Source organism: Apis laboriosa, unplaced genomic scaffold (assembly GCF_014066325.1).
Source record: "Apis laboriosa isolate Shangri-la unplaced genomic scaffold, ASM1406632v1 scaffold27_cov151, whole genome shotgun sequence".
NCBI lineage: Eukaryota > Metazoa > Arthropoda > Insecta > Hymenoptera > Apidae > Apis > Apis laboriosa.
Window position 1 is genome coordinate 457,752 of NW_025222633.1, and position 24,907 is coordinate 482,658.

Here is a 24,907-nt window from a genome sequence, read left to right on the forward strand (position 1 = left end):
TAATATTCTACAGCTCGTGAGCCTGATGGTATACCTCTTCTAAATCTTATTGGCATTTTTGAAAGAGTATATCATTCTTGTTCTTAATGTTTAATGACTTTCATGATAAATGGGTTAGAACAATCGTTAGAAATGTTATGTAGAAGCGTAAAGATGTTTATTACGCAATGATACATATCTGTAAAATTTATGCATAACACTTTTTGTTTCGCGATAATACTGATACTAAATTCATGTATATGCATGTTATGATGTAAAAACTATATATTATTGACGTTGATCAATAATGATCAATATTTCTTCTGAATGACAATGATCGAACAATTGACTTTTGATCAAAAATTAACTTCTAAATTAATTATTATAAATATCACATCTTCTTTTTTAAACATATTATTAGTTAAATATTTATCAATTCATTTGTTCTTGTTCGTACATCGTTTTCTTTGCGGAAAAAAGATTAAAAAATTGTTTTAATTATCATTATAAATTTCAATATTCAACATTCTCAACGTAATATTAATGATATCTATTTTATAAAATAGATATCTAATTTTATAAAATAATACGTACCAATGTTTCAAACTTAAATTTACATATAGAATACCATTTTACATAGAGATAACCATATATTTGTTATATACTCTAAAATTATATCAGAAAGTTCTTTAATTGCATAATAAATTACTATCATATGAAGAAATCTCTTAACCCTCAAACGGCTATTCCTGTTCCTTCTTTTTTTTTTTTTTTTTTTTTTTTTTTTAAGTAATTTCTTTTAGTTATCACTTTTGTATAATACCATACAATTTTAGATAGAGACTATGTTTGAAATATACATTAACGAGGGTTATAAATTACAAGGTTTGGCCGTCTGAGAGATAATATTAAATTCTATTCTGAGACATAGTTAATAGCAGTTAGATTCTGCACAAAGCAACAATATATTTACAAACTTCCTCATATACCATTCTCTCAACAAGTTACAATCATATTGCGATCATCTTCAATTTCATCCATAAACAAGAATGATCGATCATGATATACGAAATCGATAAATAATATAATGAATTCGTGATTAGATTGAACGTTTCATGAAATACATACATATACTTCGAAATACACGTGTACACCTATCGATTAGTGTTGATTTTATGACAAATGTTTCATCAAAAGTTTACTCGTGATACGGATTTTCCTATAAAGCAACACATTTAGACAATTTCACAACTTTAAGATTCGATGGATGTCAGTATTTCAGAAGCGTATTTTAAACTCGTACTGGCCTAAATGTCCACATAGTTTCGTGTAAACGAATCGTTATTAAACGGCGGTCACTAACACGAGCCGGATGACACTTATACGTTAAGCTGAGCTAAAATCTAGGTGCATGAGGGTCTTCAGCCTATTGTCTTCTAATGGAAAAGTTCTATGGAGACCAAATAATGGTGGCATAAGAACTTTTCATTTCCTGAATCCCTTCTCAAAAGGTAATTAAAAATCTTATCAATGAATTTGAAAGCTTAAACACATAACAATAATATTATTTTGGTTTACAGTGATCTATCGATGGAGAGGCCAATATCTCTGTTCTGCCATTGATTGATCAATGTCGGTTATTTCAACAATTCTTTTGATTTCACTGGCCAAATAAACACCCTATATTTTTGAAGAAAGAAATTTTTTGTTTTCCTTTTGACTTTATCATGGATCAGTAGTGTTCAGATGTTTTATGGATATAAATGATTAAGAGAAAAACTGAGAGTAAAAGACAAAGAAATTGTTGAAATAATAAATTGGGGTAAGTTTTAAATTTTACTGAATTATTACATTATCTATTTCTTTCAGTTGTTCATTATTTTGTTATATATGGATAATTGTTAAACATTACTGACCCAGATGATGATATAGACTGCTGAAAGGATTGCAACCAACTATAGCTTATTAATTGTGCTGTTACCTATTGATTTCATTCAAGAAAAGGAATCTCTATGACGCAGAGGAATTTTAGGATAATTAATATGTAGTATTTTTATATTGGCACCATTGAGTATCAAATATTATCTAATTTATTTTGTTCTTAAGCTTTGAATCTAACTATTTAAACTAGATAGTGAATTAAATTATAAATACTAGGTTATTGTTTAGCCAATTATAAGTATAAGTACAAGTTTCTTTGCAGTTCTTATTTGTCATAGATAAATAAAATTCTATAATTAGATTTTATTCGTTTATCATTTTCTTAATTTTCTTAACAAACAAGTTAGTAAAATCATACAAGCAAATTTTAATTTTATAATTTCTTTCTTTGAATTTTTATAGAAAAATGATAAATAATAATAATAAATATTAATTAAAATAAATAAAATCTTCAAAGAAATCTTTATATATATGTATAATTGGCTATTATTATGAAAGAAAGATCTAAATTGAGTCAGGTGATCTAAAAAGATGTAAACTATCCGATGAAAGCTATAAACAATATGAAAAATATCAATGATTATTATTAATTTATTGCTCGTTCGATGCGTGGTTGCAAAGCTTTTTTGAAGACTTGAACTAACTATTTGAGCTAATTTATTATATATAAGCAACCGCTCATTTACTAAATTCTTCACCTCGTGCTCAAAATTTTTCTAAATTATTAATCTTTAGATACAAGTATATAGTACAGTCGCTGTATGTACAGAAACCTAGTAGTCAAACTAACCATATATATATAAGAAAGATCGTGGGGTTCTTGATTTTTAATCCCTTTCTTTCTTTGTTATAAAAATAGTTTCAGAAGTGATTTTGTGGCTACGCGTAATTCATAAAAACGAACGTGTATAAGAAAGAAAGTTTCGATTTCCCAATGGCTCTTCTGGAAATCGAACAGAAGTGATTTTTATATGTTGCATTTTGTATGTTTATGTGATATGTGACAATTCAGTTTCGAGGATATTGAGAATGTTGAGAATTTTCAATGTTTTTCAATATGAAAAATTATATTTTATAATCTTATCATTACTCTATTAATTTGTATATATTATCAATTATTACAATTATTACATTAATACCAAAGAAAGTTGATTATTTTATTAATACCTTTAAAAAAAATATTATATCTATGTATGTATGAGGAAATATTATTTTAAATATTTTTATAGTTGATCAATTTTTAAGATATATATAATTTTTAAATGAATTTATTTTCTCGAAACTTTATTGTCATGTCACATATATATTTAGCTTCTTTTGTGTATTATAAAAAAATTACTATTTTGTTATTTGTTCACCGTAATATATACAGCAAATATCGATTATAGCAATAATGCTACAATGGACTTTGTAATTTAAATTTCGCGCTATGAAAATCACCTACCCATGCGAAGTGTCATGGCGAACCATCCGGTCACTTCGCTTGGGTGATAAAGTTCGTTCGTTATTGCGCGACATTTTATACAGACATTGATTTCTAAGTGTTATTTGTAAATCTACAAAACTGCAGTTACACGATATTCCATGTTTAAGCGTGGTGCCGCGATTACAGCGATAAATTTCGCATGCGAACAACAACCAGCAGAAATTGTTTCATCTGGCTCGTTTCATTACCTAACCTCTACTATGGCACTCACAGATTGAGTACCAGGGTATTATTTAATTACCTAAAAAAGACTATGCACGTACGACCTGCATACGGAATTTTTCTACGAGGTATAAGCTTGCTCGTTCAATTCTTCGAGAGAAGATTGGATTTGAGAGATTTAATGATTTTTCATCTTTTTATGGCATAGTTTGAATAACAATTCCTTTCTTGGTCGCTTCGAAAGAATCTGTGAACAAGTTCGTGTATTGAGAAATATTTGTGTGTACAATATATTAAGATTGCACTATCGAGGAGACACATATATGTATTGTGTAAAGCTGTATATTGTACAAAAGTTTTTCTCCTCGTGATGGAAGATCTGTTTGTGTTGAAGTATCGCATCTCGCATTGTCGTTTCATTGATCGATTGTACGCCTCATCTCACTGGAACACAATGGTACTTGTATGTCACAAGAAAGAAAGCATTTCTTTTTTTATATTTCGCTTTGTCTTCTTATTCTTATAAGATTTTCAAGAATCTTTAGAAGAGCACGTATTATGTTTACATCTTATAATTGTTTGTTTCTCTGTTATTTATAGCTATAACGATGACATAAGCAAGGATTTCTTTAAATTGTTTTGAGAATTGTAAATCGACCAACGATACAAAATTCATGCGATGTCATTGTTAAAAAGCAACCAATTTAATTCTACTTGTAATAAATATTCCTTATGAGAACAGTATATTTCGTTATTTGTTAGTTTTTCCGTTCGAATAAGGGTATCCACGTTTATTAAAATATGTCTTCTATGTTGCTGTAGTTACGATCCCAATAATCTCCACGATATAACCAATCCATTTGATTTGTATATGGATTCATGGCTAATTGGAACCACCTGTGGCACATAAAAAGTTTACATAACGGATAATCGATATCTGTAGTATCATAGAGAAGAAAAATTATAATGAATATTATTCATGAAATAAAATAAAAATATTACTATTATATACGTTATGCAAATAAGGAATTATTATATATATAAATTATTATATTATAAAAGTTTTAAATAATTTTAACATAAAAAACTAATTATTTTTAATTATTTGTTACCTAGGTGTCCATTCTTCTCCTTTCTTATGCTTTCGAGATTTACGCGTTTCCCGTTGTTTTTCTTCAAGTCTCATCTTTTCAGTCGCAGCTCCATCTTGATCACCATTTTCCAATTTCCTAATATCCGGTCTTAATCTCGAATCTGTCGGGCATATCACTTTTTCCATTTCCGATGTCAATTCATTTAACGACATTGCAAACGTTGTGAATTGATAATACTGGAAATCGATTGAATAAATATTAATTATTAGTTTAATAAGATATCGAATAGAATTATAATTATAATTAAATATAATAAAAAGGTTCTTATTTACTTCTGAACTATTAGATGGTCTCGGAGTAGCTTCCCAAAGAGTAATTGATCCAGGAATGTCATCGATCGTTGGAGTTTCATCTCCGTCTATACTTGCTGATGGATCATCAATTGCATCCTTAAACAATCGAAAAAATAAAAAGAAAGTTTAAGATGTCAAAAATATAATTAGGATTAATTATTTATTAAGAAATATTTAAATTTTTTAAAATAAAATTTCGAATATTTTTCTTAAAAATAATTTTAATAAAATTTTATAATTTTATAATATTTTTTATCTTTTAATTTTAATTTGATTAAAAATAAAATTTCAAATGTTTTTCTGATATTTTCAATAAAAATACTTTCAATATAACTTTTTATTCATCTTTGATTATAAAATTTTAATATATTTTAGAAGAAAAGTATGATACTAAGATCGTTCATAAATTATGTAAAACATTTGCTACTTTTCTCATGACGAAATTTTTTTTTTCATAAAGAGAACTTGTTGAAGTTGTTGAATATGCAAAGCTTTAATGAATGAAGATACGTATAAATAGGGATAAAATATAAAGTTCTATATATAGTTTGCTTTTAAAACACTTGAAAGTTGAAGGTACAAAAAAATGAATGGAAAGCGGAATTTTTACCTCGAATTTATAATATATAAAATCAATGAATCAGATGAAACAATTATATAAATTACATAAATTGGAATATTTTATTTATTTTGCATATTTTAATTATTTAAATTTTATTTTTTTCTCTGTATTAATTAAAATTAATCTTTATTTCTATTCATTATTTTTATTATTTTCATTTTAAAATCAATTAACATTCCAAATACCTGATGAGAAGGTTTAAAAGCTCCAACCTTGAGGCTGTGCAATTTTGCAAGAACCTTCTTGTGACCAGGACTACCCTGAGGACTCTTGGCATCACGTTTCACTTTTTCCAACGCTTCTTCGTACAAAGAAGGATCGCACACCTTTATTCTATCTGTCCATTTTCCATACAAAAAAAGAAGTTTCCTCTTTCTAGACATAAAATATATTAAATATTTAAAATATTATTTATTATATATTATATTATATATTTATTAATATATTTTTAGACTTATTAGAATGTATATCGTATGTATAATACTTTTGCATGCAATTCGATTTGCGATACAGTCATCGTTATTATATTTTTGAATTCAAGTGATAATAAATTGTTACCAGCTTACTCTTGATCCATTATAAAGCCTTCGACGCGGTGAAGATCTTTTCCATTGCAACTGGCACTCTTGAAGGAAAGAATTGCCTTCAAGTTCGCTCCACCGCTTTGTTTGATCTCCAAGGAACCGAGCTGTTCCATCCATAATTGACCCACGAGTACGTTATGCAGTATACAGTTGATGTTTTGCCAAGTGTATGCTTCCTTCCATCTGCATATGTGAAACAGTTGATAATGGAATTTTAATATGACTATATTCTTATTCTTTTTGCTTTTGTATTATTTGAATACAATTATTTACAATTAATTCTTATAATTTTTTCAATGTATTTTTAGAATTCTTATGTTTAATTATTTTTTATATTTTTATTAATATATTATTTATATATATATACAGAATTTTCTAGATGTATTTATAGAAGAGGAGATGATAGAATTATATACTTGTTTTTGTATTTCGATTTTTGTTTTCATAATAGTAATTTTGATTTTCATAAAAAAGAATTATTGAAAAATTAATATATTTACTTTGGAAGTTCGACAGTGACAATGCCTTTTGGATGAATCTCTATAGATGTGCCCCAGAATTTCAATTTCGGATGTATGGTGCCATGGAATACAAATTCATCACTTTCTGCGTGGAACGCGGATACCGGTGGGTGATGTGATACTTGTTCACAAACTATTCTGAAATAATAATTGCAATTTTGATATTCTATTAATTTTTTAACGCATTCTTAGCACAAGATAAATCTGGCATATTATTCTTTAAGAAAGTAATAATTAATTTATTTTGTTATTCTTGACAAGCAAATATTGTAAATAGTACAACATAATATAATATTAATCTTTTCTGGAAAAATAAAATTGACCTTCATATGTCTTTTATACATGCATTTATAAAAAAAATATTTGCACAAATACTCGCATTTGATGATTAAATCAATTATATCGATTTTTACATTATTTATCTATAACTTATTTTCTATTTTTAGAATCTCTTTTCAAAGATTAAATGCAAGAGGGGTAAATTGATCCGCTGGTTTGTGACCCTTTTTGTGCCTATCTATCCATGGTAATTGCTTTACTGCCACGATAAAGAAGCAATCTTCAATTACTTCAATGATTTGATGAAAAATTATATAATATTTTATTTTTGAAGAATTTCTTTCAAGAATAAAAAAATTATATTTATTAATACTTTTAGATCATATTTTTAAAAGTCAAAAAAGTTATCAGAGTAGCGATTTTCAACTGCTTTTGTTCATTTTTTTTTGAAAAAATTATAAATTAACATTTTAAGAAAATAATATATCTATTATTTTTAATATATATATATATATATTGTATTGCAAAATTTATCAAACTATTATTATCTAATAAAATTATCAAATTATTAAATTAATACTTTAATAATATTTCCAAATCTACATCTATTTTCGAAATCTATCATGAAATAAATCATTAATTTTAACATTTATATCATACTAGAACTATGAATTTCCTAGTGGCTTGAACTTTATTATTACTTACCGGAAATCTTCACGTTCCAGTTCGTACGTTTCTCCAAGTATCGGGTTGAAGGGTTTGCCAAGTCTTTCCCAGTTTGAAGCCAAAGCACTTACAGCAAAAGCAGCGACGTACTGTAATCATCGACTTTTAATAAATTTTTTTTCTAGATAAAAAAAGATTTTTCGATTAAAAAAAAAAAATTTACCTGTAACCTTCTAATAGGAGTTTCTTCTTGGGCAGCTTGTTTAAGCAATTTAGCATATTCCATATATTCGGCTACACGTTGAAGGAAAGAAAGCGGTTCGTTGAAGATGACCGGCATAGTGATCTTGCTAAGATCTTTGCCCAGTGATAACACCGAGCATAGATTTACTTCCGAGTGACCTGGCACTGGTAACGTTGTTCTTAAAAAGAAAATGATACTTTTAATAATTCGATTGGTTAAATAATAATCTGATTAATTCAAGCAACATTAATAAAAAGAATGTTAATAATACTTATATTTTAGTGACCAGTAATTTATCGTTTCAATTACATTATTTCTTCTTATTAATTAGACTATTAGAAATTAAACAAATTTCTAATAGTAATATTAATGATATAATATAATTTAATAAATTTATATTTTTCAAAATATAAAAGTAGTTCTTGATTACTATTTGATTATTTAAAAAACATAGAAAATGGAAAATGATAGTCCTATTCAATCTTAGAAATAAAAAATTAAAAATATATATGAAGCAATGCGCAAAACGTAATCGATTGCCCTATAAACTAGTTGTTTTGGTAACAATACTTAATCGGGATCAATAAATCAGCTACAATCTGACCGAACATGGTCGTCAATTACGTCATTTGAAACCTTAATCGGGCAAAATTTGACGATTATAATCGATCAAAATTATAGTCAATGTTTATTCAAAAAACATTCGATGCCTTTGTTAATTACAGTTATCTAAAAAATTTTAAGAAAGTGACGTCTTAAAAAGTGTAGATTATAAAATAATAAGATGACAAATCCATATTGTTGATCTTTTATTTTGATGATATTTGATTGAAATAGATAACTTTGATAAAATATAAAGTTATAACTTGTTAAGTTTAAAGATTAAAGATAAAAGATAAGATCTTTCTAAAAATAGATATGTACTCATTACTGCGTAACTAATATTATAATCAATAGTTTTGAAATTATTATCAAAGTTTTGCCATAATATTAATTTCAATAGCATTCATTATATTAACAAAATTAGAATAATGATAAATATTATTATCAAAATTGCTATCTTTAGTATTACTTTTAACATACTTTATAAGTTTTATTTTGAATTTAAGAATTCAAAATAAAAACAACTACCAATATACTATCAAAATATAAATTCAATTTTTCTATTATAGCAACAATATTAAAATTAATATTGATACGATAATACAATTTAATAACAAATTTCAAATTAAATTTTCTAAAATGAAAAACGAACAATATAATTTATCACGTTCAATATTCATACTTTTCAACTACTCAACCAATAATCATTTGGTATCAAGCAACAATTGTCAGAGACAATTTAATAAGATCGTCAAATCGGTCGACGTCTATCGCTCATCATCCTCTTCAAGTGCTTCGCAGAAATCGGCTTCGTGGCCGGCAATCGCAATCCTCATTCGAATATTCATTCAGCCCCACTATTCTGATCCCTGAAAACGACCAAACGATCACGCACCTGTACGGTCTCTGTGTCTTTTCGTTGGCCATCATAAACAAGCCTGTCGAGCGTGGCCAACCGTGCTATCCTCGAAAGTGGCTTCCTGGATCTGCTCGACGCGGCTCGTCCTCTCGATCCACCCTCTCTAAACGACCACACGCTACGACTACACGCACATCCGACAGGGATCAAAGGTCCACGAGACGCGCTGATTCACGCCACATCGTTGGCTTCCTCTCTTCCGTGTTATAATTAATTTCTCACACGTACATCCCACGAAGGGACGGTACAAAGAACGATACAGTGAACGACACACGGATGAACGAGCGGCTAAAAGTGGGGGAGAGGGTGAAAGACGTCCCTTCGCGTACTCCAAACGTGTACACACCTGGCTATCACCGCAACATTGCGTACACGATTGCTATTGACACGATTTCGAATTGATTAATCTATGTAAACGTGATTCAGGTCCCAAATGGATAACCTGGCCGTTCGACATGTGCTATCAACGCGTCACAGTGCGCTCTCAGTTGCGTTGGGAATGTACAGAACTCGGCGATCAGCTGTACACCCGGACACTGCACACGTTGGGCATGCGGGCGTGACGAGGTCTCTGGCGCATCCTCTTGTCCATATGCGTATCCTACTCCCACACGTATAGAACGTATAACTGCCCACGGTGCAACTGTCTCACTCGTGTCGCGCTCTCAAATGTACGTAAAATATCAATAAGTTCGAGCATGGTTATTGCGGCCCTTACTTGTGGACGTACCGTGTTATTTGATAGGCGCATGCGCAGAATTGGGCGAGAGATGATCGCATTTGAATTTTCAACAGAGTTGTGGGATTAATGTTCTTCATTTTTTTTTTTCCACGAGGATTGAAAAATAGATATATAGCGCTAGAAATTTTTAAAAAGGAAGAAACGGGTAATTGGAGTGATTTATTATTCTGTTATTTCTGGTAACTCGTAAGCTATGAGAATTTTGTTAAGTTGTTTTGAATTAGATTGTTTTAGATTGTTGATTTATTTTAATTAGTTTATATGAGAAGAAGTAAGTAATAGGAATTTAATTTTTTATATCGAAGAATTTTAGAAGTAAATAATTTTCCTTTAATAGTATTCCTTACACGAAGAAAAGAGAAGAAGAAAAAGGAGAAAAATAAGTAATCTAAGTTTTAGTTTCGAAAGTTTCGAGAGTTATTGTATTTTAGATATTATAAATTAGATAGAATATTTTAGGTATTGTAAATTAATAATATCTATTCAAAAAACATTAATAATAGATATATGTAGTTAATGGGTTCTTGCACGATCTAAACTTTTGTATTGTAATTAATTTTCTAAATATTTGAAATCTGTATTTCACAATTTAACGAGCACTTTGTGCCATGTTATACCGAAATGCAATTTCCATAAGAAAAGCATACAATATTGATCCATGGTTTGTAGTTATGTTGTAGTTATTCCAATTATCTACATATAAACTTACTTACTTATTATTTTTAGATTTTAAGTTAGATTTTACCTGAAATATTCAAATTTTATAATTTTTCAGTTCGCACATATATACAATATAAGAGATATTAATATATCCATGGAATATTTTCAAAAGAACATTTTCAAAATATTATTTATTTAATATTAATAATCAAATCAAATTTCTATTGCACGAAGTGAAGCAGAGCGCAACTCAATTTTTACATATTCTTACTGTTACTTGTAGCCACTCGAATATCTCGTTACTTAAAAAAAAAATTTAAAAAACAACTTTAATAAGTTTCGTCCCCCTGATTAACTCGGCCGTAAGTTAATTTTTCCTCGCAATTTCCTAACCACGTCCCTCGATTAACTCGAGCACTCGGTTTTCGAGTAATTACGGCGCGGTGTCAAAGAAATTTCGTTTAACGCGTGGAGACGAAAGGGCAAGAGTTCGAGCCAAGTATGTTGTTTTGCACGTTTATCGATTGGTGCACACACCGATTACCGAAGATGCACCGTTTAATCGATGCGGTAACGAAGTTGTTAACGACATGTCCACGTTAATTGCAATAGAATTTTCACCGCTAAGAGTGGGCCGCAATAACATCCCATTGCGAGTGATTGGCCCTTCTCGAGGACTCGATAGTCCTTCGATAAATATCCTTCGTGTTCCTCGTCTATTTCGTCCAACAATGGCACGCGATGTAGCTCTTGAAAGCAATTTCAATGGACTCATACGATGGCGGTTAATTAAATTCGTTGTTTTCTGGTTGAAAATGGTGTTAGGTAGGGGATGATTGACGATTTACAAAATTTGATTTTGTTAATTAACGTAAAGATGAAATGGAAATTGTGGAATTGAAAATTTAAGTTTATACAAGTCATTAGAAATTTTTAAAGAGTTTAACGATTCTAATTGCTTTAACTATTTTTAAAAAAATGGAAATTTGAAGGCAATCTGCATTTTTCTTTCTTTTTTTCTTTTTTTTTTTGTAAAAGGTAAAAGATAGTTTAAAATCTATTGTAAATCGTTTGTTTTTTTTTATCAAATTATTTTAAGGAATCGAATCATTTGAAATTCTTGAGATTGCACAATCGTAAAGCAAGATTATGGTTATTCTTTAAGTGCATTAGAATCTGTATCCTGTATAAAGACAAGTGACGTGAAGTGTGATTGACTGAGAATAGATTTCTTTATTCTTGAGTTCATGAATATGTAACAATTTATGCATATAAATATTAACAATAAGAAAATCAATCCAGAGTTGATTATATATTATATGCGAATGCAGAAATCATATTGAATTGCTGCATAAGTAACTTATTATTGAATATAAAAAAAGATTCTTATTATTTTTTAAAGAAAACGTGGAAAAGAATAAAATAAGGTTTATTTATCTTAAGGATCAACCGATTATATATAAAATAATCGGAAATGCAAGTCACCTCACAAAATTATTCTAAAAAAATCCTTCTCCATTGAATTTATAATTAATATTTATAATTAATATTATAATTAATATTAAATATTAATTATACACTAATTACTTCTTAAAACTTTTTATTCAATATAACGATATACAAGATTTTCATAATTTGATATATAATTATTAATTAAAAATTTAAAAAAAAATCACTCATCAAAATTACAATTAATATATATGATTTCACATATGATAAAAATTTCACTATTCCATTTAATCCTTCTCAAAGTAATCGAATTTACTTATTATTATTTACTCATTATATTTACTCAAACAAATATCTTAACGAACGATCGTCCATCTTATAAATGTAATTCAAATCATCGTAGATCGTTCGATGAGTTGAGAACAACTTTATCCCGCTCCGGAAATTCCTAAGGTTACCGCATAATCTTCTCGCGGTTAATTAGCATGGATTAATGGATCTGTGTGGTGAATTCGATGGTCCGACATCTACAGACAAACCTATCGCAATAAGAATGAACCGAATCTCTCTATTGATTCACCTGGAAACCAAATCGATATCCGTACGAGGCACAGGGGCTCACTTCGTTACAGATCGGCCAACTTTCGTCGGATCCAACGAGAGAGACGAGCCAGACTCGCCGAATCGAAAAATTCTCCAGTCCAAGTTTCGCGTTTATCGCGATCATCACGTTTCGTTCATTCGACACTTTTTTATTCCAAAATTTTAGTTTCTTTCGTACGTGAGTAATATTAAAATCGTGATTAATTTCAATCAAATCGAGGAATAATGAAAAAATATTTAAACAATATTTTGGAAAATTGTTGAAGAATATTTTTTTTTTCTTTTTTTCATTTTTATTGGAATATTTTGATTGGATTGTAAATTAATATTAATAAATGAGAATATTGGGCCTCGTTGATGGATAAATCGGTTATAATAAAGAATCGATATTTTTGTGTGTATTTTGTAGTTTATAGGACAAAATGATTAATCAGAAGAAGATGACCGAAAATAATAACGAAAAGAAATCGAATGACATTCATAAAAAGGAAAATGAAACGAAACCACGTGTTAAGAGATATTTAACGAAACACATGAAATTGTATCCGGAATTATACAGAAGCGATGTTTCCATACATCCAAGTTACACCACTCTTAAAAAATTTCCTTAGTAAGAATAATTTCATTCATAAAAATAAATAAAATGTAATATACCTTTTTTAATTTCTGTATTTTATTTCTAAGACGAATTTTATAGCTGTTTGATTTTTCTACTTTTCTATGAAAAAAATATTAATTAAGTAAAAATTTTTTCTCTTTCAATTTTGAATACTGGAATTTTTTAAAATATTTTAAAAAATAAGTAAATGTAATATAATAAAAGAAATATAAAAGATAAATTCTTCAATTTTTCTTTATAATTTTTTATAATATTAAAAAAAATATAATAGAATTATATATATATAATTAATGAATTAATGATTTGTAAAAAGTTTCAAAAACTTTATCAAAAAGATGTTAAAAAAGAATCTAATTCTCGAAATAAATTTGAAATTTTTCAAATTTTTCATTTCATTGTTCAACAATTCAGAAATTTATTTCGAATGTTAAATTTCTCTAAAAAAATTTCGATTATTCCATTGTCAGTGTTTATAAAACGTTTAATCTGTTAAAAGTTACGTGGTCTGCCGGCACCGTGTACAGAAGACCAGGAAGCAGATCAGACGTCAAATGAACCGCAACATAATGCATTTCGCGATGATGCAGATGTTCGCCATCGATAGCGTCAGGATCGACCGGGTATTCAGCTTTGGGATACCACAGGAGACATTGATTGTCCCCGATTTGCTAAGCAAGAACGAGAGACGTCACATCAACGAACTTCTCCGTGTCAAATAACGAAACAACACCTCGTTATATTGTCCTCCCAACGTTCATTGTGCTTGATATGTAACGACACGTGCAATCGAATAAACCTAGAGTTTCTACATTGAACAAAGTGTGGGCGAGTCTATTTTCTTCCTTCGTTCGTGAGTTTGAAAGACACAGGGCGTGTGGAGCGAAATTAGAAGTGAAAACAAATTCGATCCGACGAACGAAACAAAGAAATACATTCTCGCGTTATATTAAAACGATTAAACGTGACGTTTTCTCGAGATAAGGATACGATGGAAATGTAAGAGTTATTTTCGATTATTTTTTTTTTATTCATTCGATGAGAGGAGGAGCATTATGTTTCGTAACAAGTATCAACACGGACTTATGTCCATTTTGTACAGCTGTGGATCGTCACCGCTCGAATTATGGGATATGCATGTAAGTTTTTAATGAGTGATGGAAAGGGTAGGAGAAAAAATATTCTATTACGTTGGATTAATTTTTTTTTTTATTGGTAATAATCGAAGATGTTTTCTATTGTGTTAAAATAATAAAATTAATTTCTTTTTATCTTATTTTTTATCAATGGATAAAGAAAATATTTAATTTTGCTTACGTTATTAAAGTTTGATCTCCATGAAAAGAATTTCTTATTGTACAAAAAAATTATGTGAAAAAATATATTCTATTTTATTTATTATTGAAATTGAGCTGAAAAGTGAAATTATTGCGAATAGGTGAAGAATGGTTATATTCGAAGAGTAACGGACGATGAGGTGAAATCTTTAGCTTTGGAATTAGCCGGAACCAATGTCACAACAACTTACATTTACTGTCCTCGTGGCAACAGGAAAGCTTCCCTCGGCATTAAACTTCCGTTTTTAATCATGATTATCAAGAATATGAAGAAGTACTTCACGTTCGAAATAACAGTAAATTTTTCATGAAAAAAATTTCGTATAGATTTTTTATTATATTTCTTTTTTGAAAAAATGATTTCAATATATTTGGTAAAATTAAAATTGCTTCGAATTAGAGAAAAGAAAAAAAAGAAAAAGAAAAAAGAAAGGAAAATTTGCATTATCGTTTTCGATTCGACAGATACTCGATGATAAAGATATGCACAGAAGATTTCGAATGAGCAATTTTCAAAGCACCACTCGGGTTCGACCATTTTGCACGTCGATGCCGATCGGTTTATCTGGCGGTTGGAATCAAATTCAATTTAATCTGTCAGATTTCACGCGAAGAGCGTATGGCACAAATTATATGGAAACTACGCGAGTACAGATCCATGCAAACTGTAGGATTCGACGTATCTACTTTGCGGACAGGTAGGAAATTAGCTTTCTTCTTTTAATATTGAGTTAATCGAAATTAAAATCTGATCATAAAAATAATTATACATAATATGTATGTATATTATCGTAATAATTACTTATATATTAAATAATTACTTATATATAAATGTTTTTAAGAAGATTTTCAGTTAAGAAGATTTTCAGTTCAGTTCAGTTCAGGTTTTTTTTTCATTTAATTTTAGGTGGCTTAAGTTTCTTCTAGGTTGATAAATAAATAATTTTAATTATATTTTCTCAATGATATATTTTTAATGACTTTTTCATTTTATGAAATCCAAGCGTGAGAATATGTAAATTTTTTAGCATCACTATGACACAATTTGTCACACAATAGTATTGAAAAAATATTTATTATTTTTTATTATTTAATATTTCTCGAATAGATTATATTCCGAAGATGAATTGCCAGAAGACTTTAAACTCTTCCTGCCAATTCACCGAAAGAAATGCATTCGAGAAAGAGATGTGAAAGAAATAGAAAAGAAAGAACCACCGGAAGAAATCGAAATTGAAGAGCCACCACCTTTCGAAGGCGTACCAGAAGAGGAACGAGAAGAGGAAGAGGAGCCTGAAGAATTACCAGAAGAATTAGTAGAAGAGATACCCCCAGAGATAGAACCAAGAGAAATAAGAGAGGTGGATGAAGAAGAGGAGGAAGCTATAGAACCTGAATTTGAAGCCGAAGAAGAAGTTGAAGAGGAAATCGAAGCTGAAATAGGTCCTACTGCATACGTTACTGAAGAAGAAACTGAAGCAGAAGAGCCAGGAGATGAAGAAGAATATGCAGTTCCATAATGAATAATTTTGATTTTATGTAAATATAATGAATAAAACGTCTATTTTCGTGTGATTTAAAATAGTCTGAATAAAATTGATTGTAAATAAGTTGAAATTGAATAGATTCTATTAATTTATTTAAAATATTTATCTTATTTTTTTAAATATATTTTATATTATTTAGTGAAAGTATTTTATAATGAATAAAAATTGATATTTATTTTCTTTGTTTAGGAGAAAAATAAATGCAAAAAATTGTGATATATAATAAATACTTATTAATATATATAATTATATTGGTATGGGTAATAAAATTCATAAATTTCATTATTACAATCATATATTTTTATGGTATTCTCTTAATAAAAATATATAATTTTATTTTAAATTTAATTTTAATTATAGAAAGGTAAAATTATAAAAATTATTACATTGCATAAAGAAATAAAATTATTTTGACATTGTATATTGTTTTATGTAATAAAACATAAATATTTAATATTTATTTTATATGTACATTATGGTACATCATAATCATCATCTTCTCTCTTTCTTTTCATAGGTTCTTCAACTTCCATTTTTACAGGGGGCATTGTTTGTCCTGAGGAAATTTGAATTTTTGGTTTAGATACTTGTGCTTTTACAGTAGTACCTCCTCCTGCTACAACGTTAAATAATTAATATAAATTAATAATACAAATTATATTAAGAACAATAGGATATAACATTTTATTATTATTAATCAAATTATTTTATATCTTACGTATTTGGGTTCTTAATGAAATATGGATAGAAGGAATAGATGTTTGGGAATGCAGAGCTCGGAAGGGATCTATAGAATAAAATATAATTAAGAAATCAATATTTAATGTATTTATAAAATTTTATATATTTACCCGCTGAAAATTTTAAAACAGGCTTTGGCATAGAAATAGTTTGAGTTCTAGCAACAGTTGCAAGTGTTCCTGGCCTTTTGACAATAGAAAGACCAGATTTATTACTTTCTACTTTGATTTTAGATTGACCACCTTGAATGTTATTTCCAACTAAAGAATGTAATTGTTTCCCAACTACTTTTTTTGTTGCATTTTTAAGTCTATAATTTGTGGCATTTAGACAATATCTGTCAGGTGGTAATCTCAGACCATTGCTTGGTTTAACAAATGGAAGAGGTATATTATTTTTGGCCCTAGCAACATCTAATAATACATCTCTAGGTGGTGGATTTGTAAAAGTACGCTCTAATTGCATTTTAACTGCCAATCTAACGTCATCCAAATCAATAAATTTCTTTTTAGCATGATTTGCATATATTCTACTGTCATCCAATATACAAGTAACATAACCTAAAATAATCAAATTATTACTTTATAATTTATATTTTAAAAGAAAATAAAAAAGAATAAATATACATAATCATATATCTTATTTTATACATTAAATAAATTGCAAATACTTACGGTATGTAAATTCGAGTAATTGATTTATAACTTTTGGCTCATAATCTGTAATACCCATGTCTTTCATAATTGACATTATAACTTGGGCATCTTTTGGAATATGTTTTACATGACTCATAGTTTTTGCTTTTTCCGTCATTTTAAGAAATGTAATATTCTTATAAATATTCTTATACTTTATATACTAATTTTAACTTACATGTATTTTAGATTTTGATTAGTTTTATTAATCAAAATCCTACAGAAAATTATGAAGTATACGCCATTGAAAGCAGTGCTACCACACTAAAGTCCGAATTTCCAAGATTAAAATTTTGTCATTTATAGATTTTTTTTAATTATTAACAATATTTTCATATTTTTTTTTTAAATTTTCTTTCTTTTTATTAAAAAATAACTATATTAAAAAAAATTGAAGAAAATTTGAAAATTTTGTTACGTGATTTATAGTTCTTTCATCATTAAGGTGGCTAAATCTAGAACGGCATGTAGTATATTTCAATTGAATTTAGTTGACGAGTCCGTGGCTTGTGGCTTACAATCAAAACTGTCTTTTGGAATTTTTGCCGAAGGAATATATATTGTATGAAAATCAACATGAATATTACATCAGCAGGTAAATTATTTATTTTAAATATATTATTATAACGTATACTTAATTTTTTTATTTGTAATTTTGTTAATAAATTTTTATATTATATTAATATACATGCAATGATTTGCAAAACTCATGGACCATAACCTCTAATTTTGTATTCGAAATATTAAATACAGTCGATAAAAAAATACGTGTTAAATTATTTTATAACTTTTATATTTTTTAATTTAATTAACTGATTGGTTTTAATTTTTATTATTTTATTTTCAGCCGGTATCATTTCTCTTCTTGAGGAACCAATGCCAGAATTAAAGGTGTTTGCTTTAAAAAAGTTGGATATGATAGTAGATGAATTTTGGCCTGAAATTTCTGAGGCCATAGAAAAGATGTATGTAATTTACATATTATTATTTAATTTTTTATATAGTTTTGATGAGATAATAGATTTGACAAAAGTTTTTTATATATTTCAGTGAAATTCTTCATGAAGATAAATCATTTCCTCAACATGATTTAGCTGCATTAGTTGCTAGTAAAGTATATTATCATTTAGGAAGTTTTGAAGATTCTTTAACTTATGCTTTGGGAGCTGGGGAACTCTTTGATGTTAATGCCCGCAATGAATATGTTGATACTACCATAGGTATTAGCAATTTTTTATTAGTAATTTTAGTAATTAAATTTTATTAGACAATTTATTTTATTTATTTTGTTTTTATTTCAGCTAAATGTATTGATTATTATACTCAACAACGTGTATTGGAAGCTGAAGGAAAATTGCCACCAACTAGTAAAGGAATTGATCCAAGATTAGAAGGAATTGTAAACAGAATGTTTCAGAGATGTTTAGATGATAATCAATATCGTCAAGCTTTGGGTCTTGCTCTTGAAACAAGACGAATGGATATCTTTGAAGCTGCAATTATGCAATCAGTAAGTTTTTAATATTTTAATTTAAATATTTAATTTAATTTTAATAATTTAAATGTATTAAAAAATAAAATACTAATTTATATTTAAGTTTATAAATATTTTTCTTATAGGATGATGTTAGTGGCATGTTATCTTATGCCTTCCAAGTTGTTATGAGCCTTATTCAGAATCGTGGTTTTCGTAATACTGTTCTTCGTTGCCTAGTGAGCCTTTATCGTAACTTGGGAACACCAGATTATGTCAATATGTGTCAGTGCTTGATATTCCTTGATGATCCATTAGCTGTTGCCGAATTATTAGATAGACTGAGCAAAGGTTCTCAAGATTGTGTTCTTATGGCTTATCAAATTGCATTTGATTTATACGAATCGGCAACTCAACAATTCCTTGGACGTGTCTTACAAGCTTTGAGGGCAACAGCTCCCATTCCAGGAGCTCTTATGGTTAAACCAATTGTAAAACCAGTTGCAAAAGTATCTACTGAAGCTGCTGTTAGTTCTGAATCTACACCTGTAATGGAAACTGAAAGTACTACACCAGTTTCTGAGGAGAAATCCCAACGTAGTGTCGAAAGTTTGGTAAGTTTTGTAAATAAAAAAAAAAATTATATTATATATATTAATAGTTTATTAATCTAATCGTATCATTTATTTAGAACGCCGAAGAACGTGAGCAACAAGAACGTGTAGATGCTTTATCAAGCATATTAGGTGGTGAAATTTCGATCGATTTGCATCTCCAATTCTTAATTCGTAGTAATCATACGGATATGCTGATATTGAAAAACACTAAAGATACTATACGCGTGTCTATTTGTCATACTGCCACTGTAATCGCGAATGCATACATGCATTCTGGAACTACAAGTGATCAATTTTTAAGGTAATTATATTTGTTTTATTTGTTATTTTTGAGAATTTATTTTTTTATTTTATTTTCTTATTCGTATTTCAGAGACAACTTAGAATGGTTAGCCAGAGCCACGAACTGGGCGAAATTAACAGCGACAGCGTCCTTAGGAGTCATTCATAGAGGTCACGAACAAGAAGCTTTAGCTTTAATGCAATCTTATCTTCCGCGTGATTCAGGAGCGGGAGCTGGTTATTCCGAAGGAGGTGGTTTGTATGCATTAGGACTTATTCATGCAAATCACGGTGCAGCAATTACGGATTACTTACTTGGTCAGTTGAAGGATGCGCAGAATGAGGTATGTATATTATAATTCATAAAAACATACAGTTATAAAATCATTCGAGCAATAAAGTAGAGCTTGAAACCATATAATAATATTACATATACTACAATTTATCGTGGTTTTTTGTTCACAGATGGTTCGTCATGGAGGTTGTCTAGGGTTGGGTCTGGCTGCTATGGGCTCTCATAGACAAGACGTATATGAACAGTTAAAATTCAACCTTTATCAAGATGATGCTGTCACTGGCGAAGCAGCAGGTATTGCTATGGGTATGGTCATGCTAGGATCGAAATCAACCCAAGCAATCGAGGATATGGTTGCGGTAAGTCGAAATAATACGATAATAATAGTTTTTTGTAAAAATTTTTATTGAATTAAGCAAAAAAATTTTAACATACATATAAAATATATAAAAAAATGAAGGATTATTTTATTATACTAGCGCATAAGGAGGTTTACTTCCAGTTTTGAAGTTGTAGGATCCTCTGGCCCTATAAATGAAATTAATAATATATATTAGTTATAGATAGTTAAATTAAAATAAAAAAAAAAAATAAAACAAATATATATTTAATCACAGTAATATAAAATGAAACTTACTTCTGATCGAGAACACTGCCACCCATATATATCGTTGCTTTCAGACTTAAAAATGATTTAGATGTACCAGGAAAACCTGTTGGATTCGTAATAGATTCGCTGTAATATTCATAACTACGTCCATGTGCGCAAGCTCCTGTTAAATAAAATTTATCTTTAACATTGTACGCACAAACGAGTGTACTTTAAATTGGAAATTAATTTAATTTAATTAATTTCAAAATTTCTTACCAAGCAAATCGTTATTGCATCCCGGTTGTTTTCTTCCATTATTAGCATAGAAATCAGAAGTACCAACTGATTTGTCTAAACCCAATAATCCAGGACACGTGTGAATCACTTGAACGTTTAACGCATGTGATTTATCCACTCTGCCATTAGCATTTTTGTTATCGAACAATGGTTTCGCAGGATCAAGAGCTGCAATTGCAATTTAAGAATTTAATATATTTTTATTCATTATAAATAATATTTTATTAAATTTAGTTACATCAAATAATTAAAAAAAAATTTAATATTTAAAATTTCAAAGTTTGCATTTTTTTTAATAGTAATTAGAATTTTTAATTTACTTTTATCGATTATTGTTTCTTTCATGATAATATCATAGCATTGTCTTGTTTTTGAGAATTATTGTTCGAAAATCAATTGATCGATAAATTTCAAAATACTTTTCTTAATATGGTGTGATAATCTAAATATATATTATCATAACTTATCGATTAAACTTAAAAATATCATTACTTATATCTCGTTTAAAATTTAGTTCATCTATTTTATTGTTTGCAGTAGATCGTTCTTTTTCTGTTTTTTTGTTCTTCTTTTTTTTCTTTTAATTTTAATTTATTTTTTAATTTCATTTTTTCAAAGAGATCTTCAAACAAACTATTGTTTCATGCGTAATCTATTATTTATTATATTATGCTTTACGTAAAGGGCTTTTATTAAAATTTTATTAAAATTTTTGAATTAGATAAATGAAACAGTTGATATAATATATCGTTACTCACCTATAACTTCTGCGACTTTGCTATGCGTTGACACGCTCTTCGCAGCCAAACTCATGATATGCGCTCCAAGAGAATGTCCGACCATTTTCAACTTGGACGTTTGTAAATTGAATTTTGTGCGTAAGAAATTCACAAAAGAAGCTACGTGATTAGCCACATTAGGGACACTCTTTGCTGCAGTAGAATAAATGTTTTTTGCTATTGTGCTCCAATCTACGATAATGACATTGCTGTCCCAAACTTTAAGAAAACCTTAGGAAAGATTAAAAAATTATTAGGAAAATTTATTAAATCGAACGAATAAAAACAAGATTAGAATTATTTAATCCAATTAAGAGTTACTAGCTTAGCAAAATTATAATAAATTTGATGCTAATATTTTTAGTGTTTTTTGTTTTTCGAAACATTTTATAGTTTTGCGTTTCGTTAATTTTTACAATCTTATCATATCATCGATTGAATCTATATACAATATCAAATAAATCAAATTAATTTCTACAGTTGTAATATTATTTACCATTGCGCACAAGTGTGCAAGCTTCTGTGGTACCACTACTACTCCAACCATGAGTGACTATGATCGTGTTTTTTGCCGGGTTTAGATTACTGTTTTTAATTGAATTCACATCGTTCAATACTAAGCGATTGCCGACACGATTATTTCTGAAATAGAAAATATATTTTTTAATAATTTTAATTATTTTTTTTCGTGATTGATAATTCTGATCGAAAGTCTATCTACTTTTTTGTAGAAGCAAAGAAACATTTTTAGCATGATATATCAATTTTAGATTCATTTGGAAATCAATCTTCGAATAAATCGTCCCACAATGCATATCAACACTCTGTATATTAAATTAATATACAGATAATAAGAAAATACGAAAGAAAGAAAGATATAAAAATAATTCTGACCGTGTGAAAAGCGTAAAAGTAATCGTGTTCAAATTGGTATCCAAAAGACCAAGTTCCTCCAAGGATAATGGAGTGTTATCGAGATGTACTAGATGTGGAACTCCATCACCATCCGGGAATACCGTATAATTGAAAGTTGCCAAAGTTTGTAGCAACGTAGGAATAACTGGAAAAAAAAAAAAAAAGAAATTCTCTCTCGAGTTATTCTAATTTCCACTGTTCTCGTGTGATATTTGTGTACAAACTTAGCGCTAACGATGCGTTGGCGACCATGCTTGCTTCTATTCTCTCCGCACTAGAATTCAAATCCGCAGCGTTGTCTCTTCTTTTATAGGCTTAAGGGAAACAATCATCACTCTCGAATACTATTATACTCATTGATAAGTAGTTCGATTGATGAATACGTCAGATTAATGATTCACATTCACGTAAACGTGTAATTGTATGGTTTTTAATATTAATTTTGATATTAAATGTAATTAATTATATTAGAATTGTATTAGAATTGATATTAAAATAGTTTTACATTTTTTTTTTATATTTAGAATTATCGATAGTATAAGTGTTTTCGGCGGAATTAATTTTGGCTTTTAATCGAGATAAAGGTTGAGATTTAATTGATTTTATGTAATTTGTTTATTTGTGTTGATTATTGAGACCGAGATTTGCTCGATTGTTTTTACCACATTTTGTGGTAAAAATTAATATTGATTTGCATTGAGATTTTATATCTATTTTCGTTATATCGTTCCGATTTTATCGTATCGTTTATTTATTTAGGAATATATTATGAGTTTATATCTTGAATTTTGAAGGATTTTTTTTGATGAATGATAATTTTTGTAATATTTTTCAATATATCTTTTAATATATTTCATCTTTCGAATAGATATATATTACGTTTCATTATTTGTGATTGTTGTGCGATTATTGTATTTATCTTCAAAAATGAACAATTGGAATCAAATAATCAACTTTTTCTATTTTATTGTTTGTTTTTTTATTTTTCTTTCAATTTTTCAAATTCTAATTAATTAATTAACGATCATGTTTTTATATTTTTAAGATTTAAAAATATAACAAATATCTATTTTTTTTAATAGAACTGGCGCCAGAATTGTTCCTAAAAATAATTATCGATTGTTAAAAACCTGATAGTGATTATGGTTTATAATTTTTTTTCATTTTATGTATTTTTAAAAAAAATTAATTATTATCTTGATTATAACACGTGATTAAACATGATCAAAAGATTAGACTCATATTAATCATTTATTTCTTTATGATCTATTATTAAAACAATATAATCGTGAATCATATTATTACAAAACTATCATTTATTTCATAATAAAATAGATATTGTTGAATATGGATATTCGATATTCGAAATATTCTTGCCTTTAGCATAAGAATTTTGCTATTTGTCTTTCATTTTCAACTTAATTATAATACTCACAAACATTTATCTGCCAATACACAACAAATATACAATTTATATATTTTTGAAATTTAAAAATATTTTACAAATAGGATAAACAAAAAATTTATAATTTTCTATTTGTGTTCATGGAATGATTTTTCCATCAGGTTTGCCTTGATCTCAATCATTTTAATCTAAATTCTATCATAGCCTCATTTTCTAGTTTTCTTTCAGATTTTGTGTTTTAGTAATTAAGATTAGGAATCTAGTATTTAGGGATGTAAGGAAATGAAATATGAAATCAATGGTTACATAGATTCTTAAGAGTTATAAGAATTTTGTGCTATTTTTTAAACGTATTTATTTATTTATTTATTTTGCATAACTTCTTCTAAATCTAAATTTTAAGAGAAT

At 28.1% G+C, this 24,907-nt stretch overlaps 6 protein-coding genes and 1 long non-coding RNA gene across 8 annotated transcripts in view; 4 read left to right on the forward strand and 3 right to left on the reverse strand.

The window, feature by feature from the left end:
* Positions 1–3,164: 3,164 nt before the first annotated feature.
* Positions 3,165–4,609, forward strand: LOC122714057. The gene is made up of 2 exons (XR_006346567.1): positions 3,165–3,696; positions 3,777–4,609. It is a non-coding gene; the product is annotated as an uncharacterized LOC122714057 (long non-coding RNA).
* LOC122714056 (oxysterol-binding protein-related protein 2) lies at positions 4,325–10,021 on the reverse strand. The gene is made up of 9 exons (XM_043935057.1): positions 9,430–10,021; positions 7,911–8,109; positions 7,727–7,836; positions 6,722–6,880; positions 6,204–6,404; positions 5,823–6,012; positions 4,995–5,111; positions 4,681–4,898; positions 4,325–4,465 (listed from the first exon to the last, which is right to left on the reverse strand). Exons 1-9 carry the CDS (start codon positions 9,462–9,464, stop codon positions 4,363–4,365), a joined length of 1,332 nt encoding a protein of 443 aa, XP_043790992.1. The 5' UTR covers positions 9,465–10,021; the 3' UTR covers positions 4,325–4,362.
* On the forward strand, positions 9,887–14,245 carry LOC122714090. Its single transcript, XM_043935111.1, has 3 exons — positions 9,887–10,066; positions 13,324–13,517; positions 14,023–14,245. Exons 1-3 carry the CDS (start codon positions 9,887–9,889, stop codon positions 14,243–14,245), a joined length of 597 nt encoding a protein of 198 aa, XP_043791046.1.
* A 333-nt stretch (positions 14,246–14,578) lies between these two features.
* On the forward strand, positions 14,579–16,380 carry LOC122714086 (cilia- and flagella-associated protein 20-like). The gene is made up of 4 exons (XM_043935108.1): positions 14,579–14,662; positions 14,962–15,156; positions 15,326–15,558; positions 15,969–16,380. The coding sequence occupies exons 1-4, from the start codon at positions 14,579–14,581 to the stop codon at positions 16,378–16,380; spliced, it is 924 nt and encodes a 307-aa protein (XP_043791043.1).
* Positions 16,381–16,801: 421 nt separating this feature from the next.
* LOC122714080 (transcription initiation factor TFIID subunit 9) lies at positions 16,802–18,070 on the reverse strand. 2 transcript variants are annotated; one of them, XM_043935101.1, is made up of 3 exons: positions 17,823–18,070; positions 17,259–17,708; positions 16,802–17,020 (listed from the first exon to the last, which is right to left on the reverse strand). In XM_043935101.1, exons 1-3 carry the CDS (start codon positions 17,959–17,961, stop codon positions 16,881–16,883), a joined length of 729 nt encoding a protein of 242 aa, XP_043791036.1. In that variant the 5' UTR covers positions 17,962–18,070; the 3' UTR covers positions 16,802–16,880. The 2 variants fall into 2 exon arrangements, with proteins under 2 accessions (XP_043791036.1, XP_043791035.1); XM_043935100.1 differs by having other exon boundaries at positions 16,802–17,023.
* A 248-nt stretch (positions 18,071–18,318) lies between these two features.
* LOC122714093 (26S proteasome non-ATPase regulatory subunit 1) overlaps positions 18,319–24,907 on the forward strand; it is an 89,842-nt gene continuing 83,253 nt past the window's right edge. Inside the window, exons 1-8 of the mRNA XM_043935115.1 lie at positions 18,319–18,438; positions 18,691–18,808; positions 18,894–19,063; positions 19,145–19,353; positions 19,464–19,931; positions 20,009–20,235; positions 20,308–20,560; positions 20,682–20,870. Of these exons, the coding sequence (XP_043791050.1) occupies positions 18,408–18,438; positions 18,691–18,808; positions 18,894–19,063; positions 19,145–19,353; positions 19,464–19,931; positions 20,009–20,235; positions 20,308–20,560; positions 20,682–20,870 (1,665 nt within the window). The 5' untranslated portion in view covers positions 18,319–18,407. The remainder of the gene's footprint in view (positions 18,439–18,690; positions 18,809–18,893; positions 19,064–19,144; positions 19,354–19,463; positions 19,932–20,008; positions 20,236–20,307; positions 20,561–20,681; positions 20,871–24,907) is intronic.
* Positions 20,896–23,406, reverse strand: LOC122714092 (pancreatic triacylglycerol lipase-like). Its single transcript, XM_043935114.1, has 7 exons — positions 23,319–23,406; positions 23,074–23,239; positions 22,676–22,821; positions 22,159–22,410; positions 21,380–21,568; positions 21,149–21,284; positions 20,896–21,039 (listed from the first exon to the last, which is right to left on the reverse strand). Exons 1-7 carry the CDS (start codon positions 23,344–23,346, stop codon positions 20,982–20,984), a joined length of 975 nt encoding a protein of 324 aa, XP_043791049.1. The 5' UTR covers positions 23,347–23,406; the 3' UTR covers positions 20,896–20,981.